This window comes from Seriola dumerili, unplaced genomic scaffold (assembly GCF_002260705.1).
Source record: "Seriola dumerili isolate Sdu_G_001 unplaced genomic scaffold, Sdu_1.0 BDQW01000070.1, whole genome shotgun sequence".
Taxonomy (NCBI): domain Eukaryota; kingdom Metazoa; phylum Chordata; class Actinopteri; order Carangiformes; family Carangidae; genus Seriola; species Seriola dumerili.
Window position 1 is genome coordinate 420,290 of NW_019174325.1, and position 19,406 is coordinate 439,695.

The following is a 19,406-nucleotide window of genomic DNA, read 5'->3' on the forward strand; positions in this document are numbered from 1 at the left end:
ACTTTTATTTTGAAAGCCAGTCTTCTTAGCATCCTCCTTCCAAAGAATAAGAAACAAGTCATGCACAACTGTTGTACCTTCTTGTATGAAACATTTACCACCCAACAGTCAATTGAGTACTTTCATTTTGCTGCATCAGGCTGCAGCAGCAGGTTATCAGCCACACTTGTTTTTCTGGCCTCTGCAGTGGAACATGAAGATAAGCAGTGAGAGTAAAAAGGGCGTGAAAGGAGTTGCCACCACCACCACAGCCAACTGTTGACAACAATATGGTTGATAGGGGATGTGATACAAGCAAAGTTAGTTTATAGTCAATAGCACAGCGCACAGAAGACACCTGTGCAAGCACAGGAAATGCAGTGTGTGATCCCTCAAATCAGACAAGAATCAGAGACATGAATCAGACAAGACAGCTTTGGACGTTTATTAATTCATGTGGATTGAATGACATTTGTGACCGAAAATTATCTTGACACGCACACACACGCGCATACACAAATCCCACCAGAGAGACACACAGAGAAGTCAAATTCGAGATTCCAGGAGCCCTTAAAACTTTCCAGTAAAATTGCTTTCATCTCACAATACCAAATCTAAACATTATTTTTTAAGCTATTCTGACATAAAATGTAAACATTTCAAAGAACACACTGTAAATGGAGTTTCCATCATATGTAAACTGTAGAGAACTCCATTGACTAGATATCAAGTCCATGTTTATAGTGCTAAAATGTGTTTTTTTGCACTCTCTAGTGACCAAGTGTGGGAATATCATAGTATGAAATCCATTTGGGTTTCATAGTTGTGCTAAAATGCCAATGCAAAATGTACTTTTCATATATTAAGAATTGCTAAAAAATAATTTATAATCTTTTGCATATAGAGATAAAAACTAAAACACTGTGTTACTTCTGTTTCTTGATTCTCTGATTATTTATCAGAGGGTAACATTTTAAATTACAGCTCCCGTGTTTTTACAATAATGGTGCATTGAGAAAGAACAATGTGGAGAATTTCAAGGCAGTGAACACAAGTGAGTAATACTTAAGAACAATCAGACAACCCAGGCTGGGGTCAATGTTTTCTCTCATCTGTCAAAACCCTCAACCTTTTTCCAACAGTCTGAACAAAGCAAGTGTATTTATTTTTTTCCACTGTATTGTGTTATAGTAATAGAATTAGTCTGATAAATAAAGGAGCTGTAATATTAAGTGTTACTGAATACAGTACTTCTGTCTTAACTTTTTTTATTGCACAAAATTTGAAGCTTGTAGGAGCCTCACTGACCAGCCTCAGCCACTGTATTTCACTCTTCTTAGTTTTCGGTCACATGGCCATCTGCCCACAGTCCTCCCGTTTCTTTAGTCAACATTTATATTTTCCTCAGTTCCTATTAGTAAATCTGTTTTAGTATTTTTAACTGATGGTTTTGTCCAAATCTTTGTAGAGTACTTGTGAAAATTTGGTCATATGTAAAATGGGTCCACCTGTGAAAGGTGATTACAGTTCCAGCTGACTGTGTAAACAGCTTACATTAACAGGAATGAAACTTATTCAGGAAGTAAATGTACTAATTGTATTGATTTCCGAGTATCTCCAGTGCGGGTGTGAGTGGCTACAGAAGCCGGTAACACAACAGTTGTGTAGTCAAAACAATGACGATGTTCAGTGGTTTGGTAATAATCAAATCCCAATACTGAACCAAATGCATCAGCCGGAAAACTCCTGATGTTCCTCCTCACGTGCTTCAGGCTGCATATATCCACCTTCCAGTTTGTCCATTATCTTCATGACATTCCTCCATTACTCCCTACAAATATCTGTATTTCCTAATTTCCCTTCTTCTAACCTCTCCTTTTTTCCTCCTTTACCCTGACTGGACATTACCCCCAACCCACCCCCCACCCCTCCCTCTCTCTGATGGGTACAGGACACCAAACACATGAAAAGGGGGTCAGGGCCTTTTCCCTGCAAGAGAATGAATTTGGCACATGATGATTGGCGGCTTAACGACCCCTGTGAAAGAGGGCAAGATCACTTGAGTCCCTCATCTGTGCTCTTGAACATGAGAATGGCGTTGGAGATTTTGAGGGCGGGGCCAAGTTTGATGCTCATGATCTTCACAATGTCGGTCTGAGTGAGCAGCAGGAAGGCCTCCCCATCAATCATCTGAGGGGACATAGACAACAGTGGTGATGTGACTGGTCATCCTCATGAAGGGGTGGACAAAATAACAGAAATGTATTTATTATTATTATTATTATATTTATACAACAAAGTAGAATTGAAAGAGTCCTGAGTCAGTCTGGTGAAGATGATCATGGTCCGTTGTCTTTGAGATAACAGGTGTATCTGACACCATAGCTTCTAGTGTTAAATCAATGTTATTATATTAATGGATCACATGACTATTTGTATTGAAAAGGCGTCCCTCGTAGTGACAAATCCTGAGAGAAATGTAGCTGCAAGTAGCAATGTGGTGGCCAGGGAGTCCCGCAAGCCAGAGTTGTCATAGCAACATGGTTGATTAAAGATTGGCTGAGATATGACTTCATTTCTTGTTACTTCAACTGAAATAATAATGTTTGAATTCTTTCAAAAATTAAAAATCCCTGTCATCATTTTTGTGAGTCTTAAAGTTCTTTGGTAAAGACTTTGGAGGAGACTTTGATGCCAGTGATTTTGGCCTTTCCCAAAGTGGGCTTCCGAAACCATGTACCAAGTTTGGTCTACATACATAGAAGCTGTTGCTGACATATGACCTCACTTCCTATTTGGTGGCTTTGCTGAAGTTTTTGTGACGGATGAACGCTTTTGAAAATCAAAAATCCTTGTGATAACTTTTGTGAAACTTGTCTTGAAGATCATTAGTGGAGAATGGACAAAGTTTGTCTGGGAAGCAGCGTTTAACTAGGCTTGATCCTGGGAATCCAATGATACCTCATTTTTGAAAATTGAGCATATGAAAAAGGGATTGGGTTGACAGATGGGACAGATTTTTTTTTACAGTACATTCTCCTCCAGCAAACGTGGGGTTATCATTTTGATATGCAAAAATGTAGTCACCAAGGTTTATGAGCTGAAAACAGACTCAGAGGGACGATGTGTAGCTCTGGACATAGACATAATGGGGAGAAGATGTGATACTTGCTGGTCATTTAATATATCACAGCTACAAAATAAACCGTCATTTCATTAGACAACAAATATTAGAATACTATGAAATTAATGAACAGTAAATAATCCAGAAGTGGCCTGGGAAGCATTTAAGGCATATCTGAGGGATAGATTAATACAGCATTCCTCTTACTTAAAAAAGCAGGCATCTCAGCGACTTTCTAAATTGGAAATTAAAATAAAGGACCGTGAGAATAAATTTGCAGATAGTGAGGATCTGACTGTATTCGCCAGATTAAGCAGGGCAAAGGTTGAGTTAAATACCATCAGAAAAGAGCAGAGTTTTCATTGTTCAGATGCAGGCAAAAATATTATGAGCAAGGAGAAGGGGCAGGAAGGCTATGGCTTAGAGGGTGAAACAATGACACGCCCAAACTGGGGGGGTGAGGGGGTGGATTTCTGAAAAATTTCTATGAGGTGTTTTCAGATTTGTTGGCCCTGAAGCTTCTCACTGTTTTTCAGGATGCGTTCTACAGGGGAAGCTTACCAGAGAGTATGCAGGATGCAATAATAACATTAATTCATAACAAAGGTAAAGACCCGCTGCTGTGTGACAGTTACAGACCAGTGTCCAGTTAATGTGGATGCAAAAATTTTAGCTAAGATTTTAGCAACAAGATTAGAGGGGTACCTGCCCACACTGATTCATCCAGATCAGGTAGGCTTCATTAAGGGCTGAACATTAGCAGATAATTTACGTAGGCTCTTGCATCTTGCATGGCAAGCGAGGAACAGTGCTGAATCGTGGTGGCTTTCTCTCAGGATGTAGAAAAGGCATTCGACAGAGTTGAGTGGGAGTATTGTTTGCAATACTTGAACAGCTTGGGCTGGATTGGTCATATATTAAATGGGTAAAGCTGCTTTATGAATGCCCCAGGGCATCTGTCATCATGAACGGGAATATTTCTGCCCCCTTTTACACAGGGCCAGAAAGGATTGCCCCCTCTCTCCGCTGATGTTTACTCTAAAGAGAAAAGACTGTTGGAACCCTTCTCAATACAGGCTTTTCTTACTCAGACAGGAGGGGATATACCATATAGGAACCCTGTTCTGGCATTTGCTAGAGATAGCTGGAGAAAGGCCAGTCTGGTATGTAACATCAATCCCTATGATACTAAAGGATCATTAATATGGTACGATAAGTCATTGAAAATTGATAAAAATCTATTTTCTGGGAAATTTGGGTAAGAGCGGGAATAATGCTGATCTGTTTGACGAGAATCATTTGCCAAATATAATATACCCAGGAAAGATTTTTGGAAGTTTATTTAATTGAGTAGTTGTATTATGACTGTAGATAGAAAGAAAAAGCTTACCCCTGTTCTTTGTATCCAGGTGTTTTGACGTTTAAATTGGAAACTTTGAGGGGGACATCTAGGTTTTATAGTCTGCTTAGAAAACACCAATTCCCAAACAACAATGGTGTCAAGAACACTTGGGAAAAAGATCTTGGAATATCCATTCACAGTGAGGCTTAGAGCAAGGTGGTAAAATCTTGGTTTTCCATAGCCCAGGACATGCAGACACGCCTTATCTTTTTTAGAATATTGAATAGGAATTATTGGACCCCATCAAAAATGTCAAGGTTGGGGCTTAGGAATGATGATACATGTTGGAGATACAACAAAGGCAGGGGCACACTGTTTCATATGCTATATGAATGTGAAATGGTGCATAACATAATAAACATAATAATGGTCAGAAATAGTCAACTGCATTAATAACATATTAGAGGTAATCCAGCATTATGCATATTGGGTATTTTGCCTGTGGAAGTTAATTTGTCATCAAAGTTGTGTTGCTGGGTGAAACTGGCCTTGATAACAGGGAGCAGAATTTAGAGAGATTTAAGGCATTGAAAATCAAAAGAGCATATCAGTTTTAATGAATGGAGGGACAAATTGGCTAATATGGCTTCCTATGAGCAGCTTATCCACAGGGCTAATAACAGTCTTGATGTATTTAGGAAGCTATTGGGCCCGTCTTTGAGTGCAATAAGTAGAGGTAATTGCCAGTATGTTCAGGTATCCCATCTCTACTCTTTTTGAATCATATAAGTATCTATGCTCAATGGACTGAAATGAAGTGCAATATGGAGGTCTAATAGCCTGCATCACACGCTGAAATATGTGCATGTTGTGTTCTTATTTCATTTTGTTTATATATATATATATATATATATATAATTTTTTTTTTATTTCCTTTTTTGTTACCTTATATTCTATATGCGTGAATTTCTTTTTGTCTTTAATGTATGTCTGTAAACTGAAAAAAGCAATAAAGAGGTTCAATCATAAAAAAAAGAAAAAAAGAGCAAACAAAGAGAAAACAAACTTTAGGTGTGAAAACACACTAACTGACTGTTGTTTAGAACTATAAAATGTTTTCACTACACTCTTTGCTACAGTGCAACATGTCATGTGAACTTTGTGTGAATAAACCTAAAATTAATTGGGAAACATTTAGTGATCTCACCTCTTCTTTGAAGAGACGAGCCTGTTCTTCACAACCAATTAGATTCTGGACAAACCTGAAGACCTGCAGTGCAGAATTCAGAAGTTGAACTATCAAAACAACCACAAACATTATAGAAAGAAAATAAATAAATATGAAGGTAAGGGATAATATTTGCTGACCTCTTCAACACTCCATGCTGCCACCTGGCTGGCGTGTATGCCTTGAACGCCGGGCAGCAGCTTACAGTGCTGCTCCCAGCACAGAGACAGAGTCCTGTCCGCCTGACTGCTCAGAGCCGACATGAACAGTGACGGATACACGCCCTCTGAGGACATGTCTCAGGGCAAACACACACAAAAATATGATTGGTTGACACACAAAAACATGTTTTCTTCACAACAGACATTTTGATACATCATAGCAAGAAAAGCACAGGTGTAAAACAGCCTGGCTTAAATGAAACAGATCAGTATTAGTTCCACCTCTGCTTTTCCTACTATGACAAGTCAAAATATCTGCAGAATTTTCCAATTTGACTATTATGTACCAAAAAAATTTACAACTGTAGGATATGCACAGTGCATTTAGAAAACTTACTCTGGTAGTCTCTCTGCTGGTTCTTCCTGTATTTGGGAGGACGACCAATCCTGAAACCAGAGGAAAAGATTAGTGTGAAACAAATTCAAACCTGGACACACACACACACACACACACACACACACACACACAAACACACACACACACACACACACACACACACACCCACCCTTACCTGCCACGGTAATGGTTCTTCTTGGTCCTCTGGCCAAAAAAGAGGTTCCTCTTACACTCTGAGTCTGACAGGTCAGCCTTCAGCCTGCCCTGGTTACGCTCAGCCAGTGGGCAGCCGGATATGCAGTGATGGGCAGTGAAACGACCGGTCACGTGGCCTGAACCATCACAACCAGGAGTTGGACACTTCCTGTTTCAAAGACAGATGCCCACAGTCTAATTGGCCTTAGTGCATTTTAAGATCTACAATCACATATAATTTCAGAAATGTTTTTCAGGTTTTTTATGGCCTAAAATTGGTATGATGTGTATTTTCAATGGTATCATTTAAATCAATGATCAATCAAATGACCTGATAATAGAACTGAGTTGAGTGCTGACCTGTTGTGGAAGCTGTACTTGTTGGTTCTGGGGTGGCTGATGGGTTTGCAAGGAACAGAGGAGGGGTAGGTGGACTGGCCCATAGCAGGAGGCTCCCTCACTCCTATGTACATACAAATACAGACAGATGAATACACACACACACACACACACACACACACACACACACACACACACACACACACACACACACACACACACACAGCAACATGGTCACAAACCCTCCTCAAGCACTGTACTGTATCAGATAATGCCTGTAAGAAGTTATGCAGATCTTTTTCACAGCAGATATTTTGACTTGAGGAACAGAACAGTTGTTTATAATAACTTCAATGATGGCTGTTCAGTTCAAGTGTTACATCCAGCCATGACACAATATGTGGATTGTGCTACATGGAATTCAGCCATTTTTATTATTTACATCTGTGCTTTCTCTAAATCTAAAGTCTAATCAGTTCGTCCTTGAGTCCAAGTGAATGTTTGTGCCAAATTTGAAGAAATTCCATCACGGCGTTACTGAGATATCGTGTCCACGAGAATGGGACATATGGACGGACAACCTGAGAACAATATGGCTCCAGCTCTGACTGTTGCCGACACAGAGGAATAAAAATAGGAATGAATAATCATTGTAATAAAATTAATAAATTAATCCATCGGTACATCGATCAAAGGATAGATCAGGAAGGATTACAAATAACAACATGGGTGTAACAATAAAAAAAGTCAATAGCAATAGAGTAAATGGTGGAATTTATAATTTATGGCAGGATAGTGAGAAATATATTGGTGTATTAACAGAATTCAACTGCAAACAATGACAGTTGCATAAATACAGAAAAGTATATAAAATAGGATTTACAAAAGTCATTTCATTTAGCATTTTAATCAATAGAGCACAAAATATTTTTGTTACAATTTTTCATGCTATCAAGAATAATTTTGATTTGTGTTTTGCAGAAAAGTGACTTCCAGCTTTCAATGAAGTACAAACAGAGTGCAGTTTTGTAGTTGCTACCGTGTGGCTGTTGTGTTTTGGGGTCCCGTGGGGGAACTTTCAGTGGGTGACTGGTCGCTTCACACCAGCCTGCTGGATGTATGTCTGGGTGATCTGAGTCCATCCATTCATCATAGACATGACTCCAGCCATCATAATGAACCTGAAGGAGCAACAGAGATGGACAGAGCTGTAACACATAGAAATACTGCACATGCACCTACACAGCCCATCTGTAGAATAGTTACATGGTTGGTTTGCAAAGATGTAGATTATAATATCAGCACATTTAAGCACACTCGAGGAGCTGTAAAAACATTGTACACACTATCACACACATACAAGATAATACAATTCAAAACGTCAGACATTAGTACTTAAATGTCCAGGACACACACACACACACACACACACACTATCACTTAGTATTACCTTAATGCGGTGAGTCTCGACCTCCTCCACTGTGGCCACCCTGATCAGGCCGGGACTTCTCTTGTCCACAGCCTCCAGTTTCATCTGAGTTTGGAAGCTGTGGGCCACACGCTGCAGACAGAGCAGAGAATGAGGGGAAAACACCTTCAATCATTCTTTCAATAAAGCATTCTAAATTGATAATATTTAAAGTTATAATCTGTAACTTTTCCACATTAAAATCTAATCTAAAGTCTAATAATGAGTATGAGCATATGGTAATGCACTGTGTCATGTGGTCTCCTGTCAATGACATCATATCCTCTATGATCATGTGTCAGTGTAGTGGTTTCCCGCCAGAAGCTCAACATTGACTTACATCCACTTTTTTATACCTTGGTGGTTTTCAACTCTATATTTGAACCAGATGATTTTAGTCATCAGACGACTGGATCTGAAGTTATCAGAGAAACAAGCTGAGTAAGCTCAGCTCAGCTCCCAGCCGCTGGAGATGTCTGTCCTGTCTTCACTGAAGAGCGTCAGTGAATCTCTGATTTTGAGTGAAACTGTTTTCTTGGTATTTCTACTGGTTTTAATCCCCTGGTCTGTTTGTTATGGAAGGAGGACACTTCTGTTGATAATTCAGCTGATGGAAAAAAGCCTGCTGAACGTCTGGTTCATAAGTTATCAGAGAAACAAGCAAAAGAAAGGTTAACATCAATCTCAGCTCCAGCTCTTCCTTGTTAAAGTGGAGAGATGACAGGAAATGGGGAGAGGGCTGCAACACTCAAACCAGGGATGTTGCTATTCATGGTCAGAATCTTAAGGTGTTTTAATACCACTTCAAAGTTGTTTTGTAATCAATTCACGTGCATTAGCATCTGCTATGAAAAAGTCACACCTAAACTGTGTCTAATGTACAGTACCTTCGGCTACAGTTGTGATGACATTCATGATATTGTGTAAGTAACTTATATGTTGTGACAAACCATGTATCTCATTATTTCAAATTACTCAGACTCCCACACTGTTGCTGTCAGCTCATACCACAGAACCATACTGCAGTTCAACTGGATTCATGCTGTGAATTAAACACATTTTTTCTTTGTTCTCACCACTTTAAAGGCATCTGCAGCCACCGCCTTAGAACCAGTCTCTTCTAGGTAGTGAGACCAGGAGAACCGGCCCTGGTCTGGGTAATCTGGTGAAGCAAACAAATTCACATCACACAGAGAATACAAACATAAATATTCCTCCACATTGTCCTTCACAGGTTGCGCAGTATGCTCCTTATCTGTAATTTGTGCAAATGTTTGCAATTTATAGTATCTGCTATAAAACCCATTCAGAAAAATTTCCTTTACATGTACAGTGTATTTCAGGCATTTACTTGCCACAATCACATCTCTACACTTTGTGTGTACTCTTTATAGACATGAAAGGAACAAAATGACACGAAGGATAACTGGATCACCCCTGGTATGACTATGAATGTGATTAAATTAATGATCAACAGGGGACACACTGGTCACCTTGGGGTGGTGTTAGGGGCAGGTTCCTCTCCTGGCACCAACCAATAGGATGAATGTATGGACTGCTGGCATCACACCTGCAAATTTTGACATATAACAACAACAACAGCCAGGGTGAGTTTACAGCAATGTTGGTATTGGCATAAATTACATGACAGATAGTAAATCAATAGTCAAATGCCTACATGTGATGTGAAAGACCTTACAAACCCAGTCTCAGCACTCTCACTCCCCCTGCATCCTGCCACAGAGAGCTGAACACAGATAAAATAAGCCACCTGTATGTAATATGTGGGATTCAGTCATTTGTTTGACAATATGGTAAAATACAGTGCTGCATAACACAAGCTCCTCATGTGTTTATTTATGTATCTATTTATTCATAACTAATTTTTATTTCATTGTTGCACCATTTATTTTAAAGGGATAAGAATTTAGGCAGAAACTAATGTTATATTGTTATAGACATAAGAATTGTTAAAAAGGAGTTACATGGATGCCACATGCTGACAGGTAAGAGCAACCTAAAGACATCAGAGGTCTTGATGTGGTTGACTGAGAGCTGCTAATGAGTAGATGTGATTATCCTGGTGTATGTTTATGCTTTACAGAACTGGGTGAAAATAAACATAGAGATTATGCACTTTAAATGTCGGGTTTATCCACCCCAGTGTGCTCCATATATAATCAAAGGAACTGTGTAAGACAAAGTTAGCAATTAGTGAAGACGGGGGAGCATTTAACAGTGAAGGAGCTAGATATTTTTATAAGGAGTTAGTTGAGACCATATCGGAGCTAAAAGGGGATTAAATGTTGGCCATTGTTTCATCAGGTGAACAGAAACACATCTTCAAAACTAGAATTACCTCCTCGTGGTTGTCTGCCTCCACCACTCAGACTAGTTTCAGGTTACTTAGATTTCAGGTTGTTTATCCAGAGTCATATAAAATATGAACCATTTGTGTGAAATTTTGTCATAATTGCTGGGAAGTCTTGAGTAATTGCTAAAAAGTGTTTTGTGAGGGCACACTGACCTTTACCTTTGATCTTTGACCACCATCCTTGAGTACAAGTGAATGTTTGTGCCAAATTTGAAGGTTCTGTCAAGGCATTACTGCGATATTGTGTCCATGAGAATAGGACGGACATACAGACGGACAACCCAAAAACAATATGGCTCCAGCTCTGACTGTTGCCGGTGGCAAAATGAATGTCAATGTTTCTCTGTGTCTGTTGGATGTGTAAGTAGGCTATTTTCTGCTTTAGCTATAGCAACTTTATATAGTGATAATGTGTCAGGGGTGTCAGTCACTTTCTTTGTTTTAATGCTTGTGACTTTTCTCTTGATGGCAGGAAATATTAGAAGAGATCCATGACTCTGTTCTCAGTATTCTCCCTCTACATTTAGCAACTTCTCAGAATATCACAAGCCTCAGTTTCTGTATCATTGCTGTGTATCATATTCATTCAATCATTTCCAAAAGCCCACGCATCCAGAACTTCTTTGAGGCTCACCAGTAGTCATATGTGTCATCCCAGTTGTCAAAATGAACCAGGAAGCGGTCGTCCACCATGTCAGTGACAGTTGCTACACAGATGAGGGAGGGGTTCATACGGTCAACAGCCTCCAGCTTCATTCCTATCTCGAAACCGCACTTCACATCAATCTAAAAAGAAGGTGAAAATATTAGAAATGACATGACAGGAGCACATAAGCAAACAGAGACAGAGAGACTAGTGGACTACAGCTGATAAAGTCTATAAAAAATATTTACAAACTGAGCACTGCTCAAATATCAATTTTGTGGTTTGACTGGTTCAAAATTTTTGTTTATGATTTCACCAGCATATAGCTTTATGATGTTTTCCTATTAAACATTATTATTAAAACAAATATCAGTCAGGTCTTTAAGGTTGTATTAGCATCTACTTAAGGTAAAACATACTTTCTGAGACAGATAGAAGATAAAATGGTTTAAAATCAACTTTTTTTATCATGGGATTTGAGTTTTTCCAACCTTAAATCTTTCACCTCATCCATTCATGCTTGTAGATAATACAACTACCGTATATTATACTGTATAGCGGCAGTTACCCTCCCAGGACTGGCAAACAGTTCTTTGGGAGCCACTTGTGCTTTAGTCATTCTCAGGTAGTTGGTCCAGGTAAACTCCTCCTCTTTGCAGCCTACAGGACAGACACAGATAGAGATGATTAACAAGATGCATATTTTGGGATGCCACTCTCACTGTATGCTGAATATACCAGGCTTATCTTGGCATAAAGACTGAAAACAGGGCGAAACTGCTAGCCTGATTCTGTCCTAAGGTAACAAACCCCACCTACTAGGCATTAATTAACACAGAATATCTTGTTCCTTTAATATATACAACAACTGAGCAGACTGCCTTTTAAATTGACTATTTCCCAGCTAAGAAATAAAAAAGTAGTCTTCAGCAGAACTTATTTCACAATTTAAATTTTGTCTTTTCTTTGGTTTTTCGTGGTGCACAGTGTTGTCTCTGACCTTTGGGAGTGTGCAGTTTGTGTCCTGTGCTTTCACACCAGCCTGCAGGGTGGATGTCAGGGGAGTTGGCATTCACCCAGAAGTCATGGCAGTCAGAGTAGCCGTCAAAATGGAGCCGCAGCCGGTAACCACAGACCTGGACGATCACATGATACATTAGAGAGAAAAAAAGCAGGTTGGAGAGGAACACACTGGGCTGGACTCCTGTGAGGAAAGGGTGATTTTTAATCCTAAAAAATCCTCCTGGCCATTAAGATCCATCGACCATGTTAATGTATGCCTGGCTCACCTCAGCCACTGTGAGGACGAAGTACATGGATGGATGCTGCGGGTCGATGCCTTCCAACTTCATCCCCTGTTTAAAGCCGTTCTTCACTGTTGGCACCCTCTGAGACTGGACACACAGCATGAAAGAGCAAATGTTTCAGTACAGGACACAGACGTTAAAATAAAATGAACTGAAAAGAATTCATCCTTGTGGGGAAATTGGTTCAGGGTCGGGCTGGGTTTGAAAAATAAGATTAAGATTATTAGAGAATTACTAGGGCTGCATGCAGCATTTTCTCAAGGGTTAATATACATTTCTCATTTCCTCACTTGTCAATGTTGTACTATTCTTTAAAACTGAGGCCAACAGAACCCTTCCTGTCCTACAAGGAGAGTAAAGCGTGTATAAGGAGAGTGCTAGTGTATGTAGCACTCACTCAGGCTGACACAACAGTCTGGATATTAAATTCTATAACATACCTCTTGGAAAAGCTTGTTGGAAGCAGCAACGGCTTTTGTTTCCTCCAGATATTGAGCCCATGTCCACTGCTCTGTCTTACTGTCTCCAGCTTCAGCAAAAAATCCAGTTACTTGAATCATTTATACAATGTGTATTACAGCAAGATATTAATGGAAGACAAACTTGAACTAAAGGAAACTTAATGGAGGAGCAGATGAGAGAAAAGATATTAGGAAGAGAGTGAAACAGATTCCCTGAGCAGCATGTGTTGAGAGATTGCTGCTCCTGTAATATTATATATAAATAAATACATATGTTCATCAAGTAAAATAAGGTTCAGTCTGTGGGAAAGATACAGAAAAATGGGTAGAAAAGTAATTAAAGGTCAGGAAAGGACGAGGTAAAAGTTACTATGGATGTATAGGTAACTGGCTCACAACAAAATTCAATGCAGCAGACCCACAGTTTTTAATAGTGTCAGAGAGACAGTGATTGAACTTCGAGGTAATTCTAAAGTCATGATATATCAGGGATATATTGTTATGACTTCACTTGATATTGTTAAAGTGTCCCCCTCTATACGTAAAGGAAAGGAAAAAAGAGGAAAAATAGGCACAGCAAACAAATGAGCAAAGAAGCAACACAAAAAATGAAAGATGAAATGAGGCCAACAAAACGACACATATAATAAATGATTAGTCCAACCTCCTCTGATGTGTCTGCTGTCTGCTTTAGAGTCATCCATTTTTTCATCCTAAAAAAATATACATGAGCGTAGAGAACAAAAAGGCAATACAGTCACTGAGTCAGAGCAGATTTTTGATTTTTGACCTCAGTCTGCTTTTTCTACCATGTCACTTACATGGAAATGCCATAATCATGCTCATCTGACTGAACTGATAAGATATGAAAACATCTGCTTATCTCTTTGTTATCTCCAGATGTTAAGTGGAAACAACAATGCTGTCTCACCGTGCCCTCGATGTCAGAGTCTTCCTCAGAGGGACTCAGGTACTCCTTCCTCTTCCTCTTCCTCATGGGTTTCAGGTGATCAGGGTTGAGGGAAGAGACCCTCCCACCTGCTGGCACCTTCTCCACCCCGACACTCCTCCTGAGGTGCAGAGAGGACAAACGGTGTTCCTCAGGTGCAGACGCATCACTGCACTCTGTCTGTTTCCTCATCTTCTATCATGATTGTGTTTAATTCCACCTTCAACACTCAATCATAGATAGATAGATAGATAGATAGATAGATAGATAGATAGATAGATAGATAGATAGATAGATAGACACACAGGTGACTGATATACTGAGACTTTAAAATGAATGCTTGTGCTTGTGCACACGTGTATGTAGAGATGCATGAATGAGCATAAATGACAAGCAGCTTTTGTGAATACACCTGTCAGTGATGTGCTCTCTGCGTAGGTCCTCTGTGTAGGGCCTCTGGGCTCTGGGATCATGGTTATGTTGTCCTGGTCCGACCTGGACTTCAGGTTTGACTGTCACCAGCCTGCCTGGCTCCACAGTGGCACCTCTCACAGAGCTGACAGGAACCGACACGTCTGACACACAAGGACCAGGTAGGTCAGGTAAAAGGCTCCAGGTGAAAAACTGATGATAAACATTTAAAGTTTAAATCTAAATTAAAAATCCTGCTGTTGGTCTTCTGCACTGTGATTGTACTTCTGGTCTATTATTATTTTTTGACTATTTCCAAAACTTATTGATGACATGAACCTACAGCTTTTGCTTCATAAAGAGAAGCTCTGCTGTAGCTGATGTAATTATTACTCATTTCTACTTGACACAAACACAAATGATCATTGAAGAGCATACTTCCAATAACAGTGCTCCTATGTTTAGTAACAGTCACTAACTAGCATGACATCTGCAACATGAGCAGACATACTCGATTTTTATTGCTGTAATATATGTAATGTATATGTTTATATGTAATAATAATACAAAAGCTTTAATGATCAAATGTGTGCTGTGATATGGGAGATATGGATCATCTAAAAACAAAAAAGTACTATTTCCAGATCTTTATTTTTGTGTCAGGCATTGAAATCACCAACTACTGCTTCTGAAATGTTTTCAGTGCTGTGTGCAAAAAGAAGAAAATGTTTCACTAAACTGTAGTATTTTGTGTTTGGTCACTGACGCTACGCAACCTTATGTAACCATGAGTCTACCTGGCTTGTCTGCTGGAGCACCTTCTACGTCAGCGGATCTCCCAGAAGTCCCTGCTGCTGGTTCAGTGGTGCTGCTGGTGGTCCCTGGGGTGATCAGTGTGCTCAGCGTTCCCACGTCACTCACACAGAACTACAACACACACCACACACCCACACAAACCCACACAGCCACACAGCCACACACACACACACCCACACCCACCCACACACACACACACACACACACACACACACACACACACACACACACACACATCAATGGATCCATCTGTCAAAATGCATCCTGATCTTTTAACAAGTCTATTCAAGCCCTTTTATCCAACTACTAAAAATGGGAATGAGTGGGTGATGAGGTTATAACCTGTCTTTAGAGAATCTTGGGTGTGTTTTTTATAAGTTAAAAGCTGTCTGATTAGAATCCAATCACCCGCCATGCCTGTATTAAATGCATGGTGTAATCAGCAATAAAGCTCTAGTTGTTTACGTTGCTGTTGCTATTTTTGCCTATACATCACAGTTGCCAGTTGAGATAAACAAGAAAAATATTGTCCTTGCCTACATTCAAAGCCAAGACATAAAACAGGCCTTTTCCCTTGTCCTGGTCGGTACATCATTATGTGCAACATTAGTCTCTTATTAAGGGTAAAGTGATGACCAGTTAGGTTCTGTGTGAGCACAACAATATATCAGCTTGGGTATCGGTGACAAAAACAAACATTAAATTATGGGCACATGGGACCTGGTACACAATAATTTCACAGTGTCCAGTTCAAATTCCTATCAAATCAACATTGACACTTAGTATTTAATGCATGGTTTTAACTCCAAGGCTAAATTCTTGTAGTGAACCAAAGACATTAATGACCCCAAAATATAATGTACATACACATATATACAGAGTCTTGATCTCAATTTAATGGTTGTAATGCATTATAAATTTTGTGATTTTATTTAAATGTATAGATATTCTTTAATTTATTTTTTATTTTTTGAGTGAGTGATGTTGAATTTCTCTGACCAACAGTCTAAAAATCAAAACTACGAAAGTTATCTCTTAACTCATTTGAGTTTCATATTTGGCAATTTTACATAATAAATGACTTTATGTATTAATCAATTATCATAAATTAGTTTCCTGTTAATGCACTAAGAAATTGCTCAACTCATTTCAGTAAATTTTGTGATTGGGGAATTTTTGAAATTATAAATATTTGTCTGTCTCCTTACATTTTATTGATGCGCACCATGGACACAGTGTTGAGCTTTCCAACCTGAGTGTGACTTGAGCTCATCTACTTTCTCTGTGAATAAGATTAATGAAACTTTACCAAGAGAGCCACGATCTATAAAGCTCTTTAAGCAAGTGAAAAATAGCTTTAAAAACTTCACTACACTAGATGCTGTGAGGAGATGTAGGCTGATACACCTACAGCTGATGTAGCAGAATAAAACACTGGATAATATTCACAACACCAGAAAGATTATTTACCTTGAGGTTGCTGCTGGGTAGTATGGCCATCCCTTCCTTCCACTCCAGGACATGGACAATGCTACAAGCCCCACCCACCTGTGCTGTCAGGGTGGGTGTGGCCGTCTGATTTGCTCTGCCTCCTTTCCCTGGGTCTCCAACGGCAACAGCTGGAGTCACATCCACCTTCTGATGGCTGGGAGCAGGAGCTGAGGAGAAATGCATTCAGATTTATTAACTTTTTCCCTGAGCCCCACTGAAAGAGCACAATTCATGAAAAAAAGAAAAAGAAAAAAGAGAAGCATCAATAAATCTTATAATAATATAATAACCTGTATCAATGCAAAAATTTCAATTTAATCATTTTAGTTTCCATTGCACATACCTCATTTTTCATTATGAGTAACTAGTGTTTACTTCTAGTATCTTTTAGATTCATTAACTCTATCTACATTTTTATGAACTCGGGCCTTGCTGTACCATGTTGACATGTTTGCCCAAGACAATAATCTCGTGCAAGCATCACATTTGAAAAAAAGTGATACATTCATGTTGCACTTTCACATTAGTAAATGGAGGCATTCTGAGACACGTGGTAGTTATAAACTAATTCAACAATCATCAAGCTGACAGGCAGGTGATAGGAAACACCCTCTACACTGAATTTTACATTGTGTGCCATGCAGGCGGGATGAGGTGTATTGGAAATCCTGTATTCAGTACTAAAGTACACTGCGTTATGCAACATGAAAGAACTGACTGCTCTAACCATGGTCTCTGTGGTCTTATATAAAATCATTTTTATTTTTGATTAATATGACAATTATTTTTTCAATCAATCAATAAATCATTTAGTCTATGAAATGTCAAAACAAAATGACGTCTTGATTTGTCTGACCAAAAGTCCCAAACCCAAAGATATTCAGTTTAATACTCCCCTACGAGGCAGAGAGAAGCAGCTGTTCCTAAAGCTTGAAACTGAGAAGATGAAGCATTTTTGCATGAGAAATGACTGAAACGATTGATTAACAAAATATTTGCTGGTTATTTTTCTGTCTCTTGACTAATCGATTAATCAAATAATCACTTCAGCTGAAATGACTAAGAATTTTACTGCCACATGTGCAAAAATATCTTTACTTTGTTTATCCATTGGCCTCTCATTAACCCACATCTGGGTTTCTATGAGTTACGTCATGTGATTGCATTAAATGAGTCATTATAAGGATTCTTGGTTTAGGAAATAATCCCAGTAAATGAGATGAAACACTGTGGTTGTGATTTTTGAAAAGGAACGTAAGAAGGAAAAAAGTTTGGCTACGAATTTACATTTCCACCCACTTAATTGTTTGTGTATCTAAATAGTGTTAAAGGCTTTGTGAATGTGACACAACAGCTTCTGTGTTTTCTCCCTGAAAGGAGATCAGGGTCAGTGTGTTGATCAACAGCACTTTTGCAGGGTGTATACATACATAGACAGCAGATTGATATAGAATGGTCTGTTAAACCCAAGTGGCCACACTGCCGCACTCAGACCTGTGCTCACCTGGTAGAAGAAGCGCTGTGGTGGTGTGGGGCTGGGGCCGGACTTTCTTAGCCACACCATCACTCCCACAGATGAGGACGGCCTCGCTGGGGGATGAGGTGGATGGGTCCATAGATCTGCGATCTTCTTTGGGTGGAGCCTCCATGTTCACTTTGGCACTCTGCGTCCCTGTCCCTTACTCCGGAGTGCTGGAAAGTGAAGTGTGTGAGGAAGAATATAAAGAAATGCTCTCTGGGGCAAAAGAGGAACAAGGTAAAAGATTTACAGCTTTAATAAGATGTGTTTTTGTGTGTTGGGGTGCAGGTACTCTCTAAAACTGTGCTCGCTGTTCCTAAGGTTTAATTTTTTTCCATGAAAGTTTTTTTGGCATGTTTTTATGTCTAGATCAAGAGTAAGCAGGCAATTTGATTGTGATTTTGGGTTATTGGGTAGATTTATCTCAATGTTTTTTTATTTTCATCATATATAATTATATCATTATAAGGGTATTACTGTGGTATTAATACAATGCACAGGGGACATCCATAAGAAAGTGAGCATAACAGATATTATGAGATCTACTGTAAGCCCACTGTGGTGCTATATGTTTCTGAACAAATACATTTATTAAATATCTTATAAGCATAGAGCCTCTGTTGATACACTTTTTTTTCCATTTATGTTTACTTCCTCCCATTTTTACTCAAATGGCTCCTAGACACAGGGATTATGATAAAATAAAAAAAAGACTAAAATGATACATTTATCCTTGAGATTTCTCCCGACTTGAAGAAAATAAAATAAGTAATTTGTGGCATTTTAAACTAAATTTCCTTCCTCCATCAACAGTCATGACCCCGTGTGACTTTTTAACAGACATCCATTACCTGGAATTAAAAGGGGCAATAATGACACACCAATATTTACGCACAAGTCCACGCACACACATTAAAATACAGCATTTCAGTTAAAATGGCGGAGGATCTGAAATCCTTGAGCCAATAACAAAAATGTGTAAAAGCAGTGTCTCAAATCCAGTGAAAAACCCATTTAGTGAAAAATGAACCCTGTCACCCATTCCGCCAACATCTCAAATGAAACAGAAACATCTCCACCTCAAAACAACATTAGGCATGTCACATATTTCAGTAACCTCGGCGCAGTTTCCCCTATTATTTAAAACTATTAAACTCGATTAGGTTGATTGAACGCGTGCCATTATGACATATATTTTT

The 19,406-nt window shown here is 39.1% G+C and overlaps 1 protein-coding gene across 1 annotated transcript; it reads right to left on the reverse strand.

The window, feature by feature from the left end:
• Positions 1–1,934: 1,934 nt before the first annotated feature.
• On the reverse strand, positions 1,935–19,249 carry LOC111220530 (lethal(3)malignant brain tumor-like protein 1). Its single transcript, XM_022743614.1, has 22 exons — positions 19,246–19,249; positions 18,193–18,366; positions 16,668–16,855; positions 15,179–15,308; positions 14,383–14,545; positions 13,953–14,091; positions 13,686–13,734; positions 13,001–13,089; positions 12,543–12,647; positions 12,254–12,389; positions 11,822–11,913; positions 11,242–11,393; positions 9,727–9,803; positions 9,310–9,395; positions 8,216–8,326; positions 7,805–7,946; positions 6,787–6,889; positions 6,407–6,595; positions 6,232–6,281; positions 5,814–5,971; positions 5,653–5,715; positions 1,935–2,169 (listed from the first exon to the last, which is right to left on the reverse strand). Exons 1-22 carry the CDS (start codon positions 19,247–19,249, stop codon positions 2,035–2,037), a joined length of 2,535 nt encoding a protein of 844 aa, XP_022599335.1. The 3' UTR covers positions 1,935–2,034.
• Between the last annotated feature and the right edge of the window lie 157 nt (positions 19,250–19,406).